This window comes from Wasmannia auropunctata, unplaced genomic scaffold, assembly GCF_000956235.1.
Source record: "Wasmannia auropunctata unplaced genomic scaffold, wasmannia.A_1.0 LD336047.1, whole genome shotgun sequence".
NCBI lineage: Eukaryota > Metazoa > Arthropoda > Insecta > Hymenoptera > Formicidae > Wasmannia > Wasmannia auropunctata.
The window spans coordinates 51,043-56,423 of record NW_012026843.1 but is presented as its reverse complement, the minus strand read 5'-3'; the positions used below and the strand labels follow the sequence as shown (position 1 = coordinate 56,423).

The following is a 5,381-nucleotide window of genomic DNA, read 5'->3' as shown; positions in this document are numbered from 1 at the left end:
GGTTAATTTCTCGTACTCGGATGTACGTTCGCGTCCTTACCAGGCATAAAATTACCTCTGTAAAATGTTAATACAAACTGTATACAATAATTGTTTTCGAGAGAACATATAAAATTTAAACAAGCATGTGCGCCCGCAATACCAAACGTCCAATAAGCGTCCATCGTTCGGCCGTCTGGCAGCCATTTTATCCGGCCGAAGTACGCCGGATGTTACTGAGACTGCACGAATGTGACGTAGCAAGTTGCTGCGCAAGAGCTTTCTAAATTCGTCCACCGGATGAGCATACCCTTGTCTTTCTACCATGACAAAGCCTACAATTTTTATTTGAAACTTTTATCCGAAATGCTTTTCCTACAAATTATTTGCAAGCAAGTAGAAGAGTGGAAACTCTTTCTTATTGTAAACATAAATAATAAGAAAAGTAATGAAACCAACTTTGACCCCAAAGCCATCTCTATATTATTCAACCCCCAGTCCAAAAAAATACTAATAATTATTTCACTCTCAAGCGTTATTTTAAATAAAAGTTCTCATTAAAAAATCAAAAGTTGACCTCTAAATAATCTTCAGGAGTGTCTTCACGGTCACAGTAAAGGTCATTATTTTATGTACCATTTTACATTCTACAACTTTTGTCTGAAACATTTTTCTCAAAATTGCTTTGCCTAAAAGCTATTCGCATGCAAAGATTCGTTTTGAGAAACACGGTATAAAATGGTAACTTTGAGGTTTTATAACTTGCCAACAAAGAGTATGCTCCATTTGAAAGTTTCAGAAAATTAGTGTCTCATGGTTTACTATCATTTATCACCAAAATAAAGTCCGGAATCGAGGGCGAGAATACAGGGCATTTTTGGCCTGTTTTTAGGATCACTCTTTATTGATTATTGTGATAAATATTATCACATGCTGGTAGTCGAATGGTAAGACACCCGTCCAGATAACAGGGAGGGCAAGGTTCAAATCCTGGCTGAGGTAATATTTTTCACAATAAATAAGTTATTTTACAGGATTTAAAAAAAATACTCATTAGCATTAAATTATTAAATTGCTTTGTTAATTTAATTGTGATATTATACACTCCAGATTCTTGTCAGTTTAGAACTGTGTTTTAAGACCGACAAATATTTAATGCATAGTTTGTTTGAACTAAAAATTGTAAGATTCACATATAAATACAATTAAGTGAATTTAACATTCGTTTCGATCATGTTGACATTTTCTCATCTTAATTGTTTGAACATTTCATAATCGATTCATATTAATATTTATAAAATTAACATATATTTATTTATTAATAATTTTTTAAATAAATAATGAGCAAGATTACAACTTTCTGTTACTAAGAGTCATGACTTTGATAACACATGTCAAGGTTAAGTTCATTGAAGCTAAATATATTAAATTATCCTATATTCTAATAAAAATTATGCAATTACATGTTTTTTTAAACGTAATTATGTTTTCTTTACCTCAATTGATTTTTGTTACTCTGTACATAAACGTATTAAGATGCGGTTATCGAAAATATAATAATTTATGAGATATTTTATATTTTAATTCAAAATATGCTAGAATAAAGTATAAAGTATTTCAAAAACTGTTGATTTTTTTATATGCATCATAACTAAAAGAATTATGTTATCTAAAAGAAATCATATAATTTCATTTTTAAGAATGAAAATAATCTTCATGTGGCCTTAAAAAATCAATTCTTTTCATAAAATTTTATTATTATTTCCTCCATTTTTGTGATATATAAATTTTGTTTGAAATATTCTTGCCTATCAAATTCAGTTTTCGAGATATTCGGTCGGACTTGAATAGAATATCGTGTATGTAAAAAGTATTTAATAATAAATGCATGTTTATAATAATTTATGTCTATTTGATCATACAAAAATATAGGAAAAAACAAAATATTCATTTTTTAGCTTGTGACGTGGCCATTCCGCTACCGCGGAGCAGCGTCCCTCCCTCGTCACAAAGCGCGCTTACGCGTTCAAAGCCGGGCAAGGAAGAGCAAAAAAACCCGAAATCACCAGGGGGTCCCGTGTAGCGCGTATAACCGAGTGTGTTAATTCTCAATTCTTTTATATGTAATTTGTGGCGCCTTATCAAGCGTTCGCGGAGGATGAAACTGAGGAAGGGCTGTCGTCATGGGAGTATTGCGGATCATCCTGGAAGAAGGATCCAGGAGACATATTTTCGGGAAAAGCAAGGGCTGATAGCGCGGCAGAGACAACGCTGCGCTCGTTTGGCGAGACGACGGAGCAGACTGTCGCGACGACGCCGAGAGGCCGCGATAGAGGACGCGAGACCGTAGTAGTCGACGGCGGTCGGGCCCAAATCTACTTAGCAGCGTGGAAGAGTTACCCAGGTGACCTCCACCTAGATAAGACATCGTGGGCATTGCGCGGAACTAATCAAAATTGGGGAGTAGTGGCGAGAAATCGGGAGCCGCAGGAGTTCCCTCGTAGGATTCGGCGTTGTCCGTGCCGGGCCACACGGCCAGCGATAATTGGCCGCGACACCGCACATCATTCTTACGCGCCCCCTTAAGATCCGTCTACAATGAGACTAGTAAGTCGTAAGAAATTGACCAATCACAGTCGATTATTCTTCTCATATTCGACTGTGATTGGTCAATTTCTTACGACTTACTAGTCTCATTGTAGATGGACCATTTGAGGGGGCTGACCTATCGACCGCGCTATCGATCGCGATCCCGTCCTCTCTCTCTCTCTTTGGTAATCTTCGGACCGAGGTGGACGTTCGAAAGCGAGTGAACGAAAAAAAGTTTCCCGGCCCGGAAGCAGAGGCCCGTCAGAACAAAGGACGAGAGAGCTGAAGAGGCCGGTGAAGTTGCCTTTCGTGTAATTCGGTAAAGTCTCGAACATGTCGAAAGAACTGCGCTTGTGCTTTGGAATCGCCGTCGACAGGCAATTAGTGCTAGCGTTCGTTGGCGCATCGTGAATTCGATGAAAAGCGGCATGCAGGCGACATCAAGAACGAGAAGCCTTCTCCTCGTATATCGTAGGCAGGAAAGCATCGTCATTCATGGGACGTGCCCCTGAAGATCGTATCGGAACCGCCGAAAGAGCATTTGTGTTGCGTCAAGAACCCGCGCTTCCAGAGTGTGAAGTAGTGTGCGTGCGTTTTGTGCGACGAAAGTGAACGTTTCGGCAGCGGCCATTACTCGTCGAGTACATCGCGTCCGTTTTGGTACGCGCTCTCAAGTGAATATCGTGTCGTATGTAACTTTGTGTAATTGCCTTATTATGCTCTGAAGAAGCGTATAACCGTGTGTTGCGTCTTGTCGTGTCATATCGAAATTCGAGTCATCAGTACTCCGATTTTGTAACTTTTAACGACAATTCGGTATCGTTATATTGTCTTTGCGCAGCTTTTTTACCATATCTGCGCAACGACAATATAACGATATCGACACTGTCGTTAAGAATTACAGAATCGGTACTGGCGTTTTACGTTATCGCGTTAAACTTCAAGTAATTTTGCGTTGTACTATATCGTAGCGCGCGGAACTAGCGTAATGATGTGTCGTGATTCTGTCTTCGCGTTGTCGTGCGTCTCAGAAGATTGCGTCTCTTTATCGTCCCATCGTGTTTTCGCCACGGAAGAAACTTTTGTATCCTTGCGTTGCGATCCCGTGCGCGTATCGGACTTTATATTGCATTTCGAACAATGTCCTTCGTATCGCCCAGCAGTGGCGTATCGCGCCGAGAGTGCATGACAGCCCCACATGTAAATTAACGTCTACGAGACATCGATTTTAGTGACAAACAGTTTGTGCAATAAAGCGAATGAAGCGTATTCGCGTAACGTATCGCGTCACTAGCGTACGCGCCTTCGAGAGAATTCTACGATCTGACCGTGATAAGATGTGCACGTTGCTGAGACGTTTCCTTGTCTCTACGAAGTTAGCCCCCCCACATTTAGAATTAAATAATTTCGACAGTTGTGCTGAATTGTGCTAGGTTTGTGCTACATTTTGCTAGAATATTAAACCCGTAATGTGAAAAATGCGTCAAAAAATAAAAAAAAACCATTTTTTAATCAGCCCCCCATTTTCGTTTTTTTTTTTTTCAATTTTCTCAATTGTGCTAAATTGTGCTAGGTTGTGCTAACATTATACTCAAGTTTTACTTCAAATAGTGATAACAAAAGAAGTTATAATAAAATAATTTTATACGATTCTACATACAATTAACATTTATATTCGCATTAGTTATCTTAATAATACAAAATTGCATATTTAAATTGCGCTAACTTAGCACAAGTCAGCCCAACCTTCGGATTCTTCAAAATAACGATACACAGATAACGGATATTTCTTCCCATCTTTGATTTTTCTGTCACATAATTTGCTACTTATCGATGCAAAATTCCTTTCTGCGGCCCTCATTACACTATTTATTGCATTTCTTGTTTTTATTTTATTTTTTCGCTATTTATATTTTTTACATTTTAAATGTTTTCCGTATTTTATATTAAGTGTACTACGATTGTGAGAAATAGCTTCCCAGAATATTGCTGACCATTACGAATTTCTTTAATAACTATTACCATTCGGGTTGGAATAGAAAGTACTGAAGAGGTATAAAGATACGGTCCACTTGAGTTTTATTGTTTAAAAATAGTTGTATAATTAAAAATAATTTCCAGTAATATACATATACTTTTTAATTTTTTGTAGTGAAATTTCTTTCATGTCGTATTGAAATATACAATACTATTACCACTTATGTTATAATGCATAAGACTAAAAGATAGTACCACTTGGGTTTTATTTGGTAATTTGGTATTATTTTTCGAGATATACCTTCCGATATTGATTATTCTAATCAATATACTTGAAATAATATTTTGATATCACTTTTTCTTTATGTTATTATTTTGACTTTTTTTGTTTCCACCATTGTATTCTTTTACTATAATTACAATAGGTATATTTGGAATAATATTTTGATTTCACTTTTTTTTGATGATATATTTTTGGTTTTTAAAATTGAATTTTTTTTAAAATCATGTATACATTAAAAATAACACAACTTGGACTTTATTTGTTTAATTTGATACAACTGCTTCTTTCGAGGTATATTATTTACAAAATAAGTTTTCATAATCGTAATATACATGAAGATATAATGCAATTTGGTTTTTTTTTAATTTAACAACAGTTTTTTTTTTGTATTATACATTTAAAGTAATACTTCTAAGGTTTTATTTTTTTACTTTAATATCGTATTATATATTGAATATATTGCTACTTAGATTTTTTTTTAATACATTTCTTTTCGAGGTCGTGTTATACATTTAAGATAATACAAAGGTTCATTTTTTTAATTTCATAAAAC

General features: G+C 35.8%; 1 protein-coding gene across 1 annotated transcript in view; it reads left to right on the top strand.

Moving 5' to 3' along the window:
- Window positions 1-125: 125 nt before the first annotated feature.
- LOC105451695 (probable serine/threonine-protein kinase mkcC) overlaps window positions 126-5,381 on the top strand; it is a 48,611-nt gene continuing 43,355 nt past the window's right edge. Inside the window, exons 1-2 of the mRNA XM_011692304.1 lie at window positions 126-243; window positions 2,126-2,479. Coding sequence (XP_011690606.1) covers window positions 126-243; window positions 2,126-2,479 — 472 coding nt within the window. The remainder of the gene's footprint in view (window positions 244-2,125; window positions 2,480-5,381) is intronic.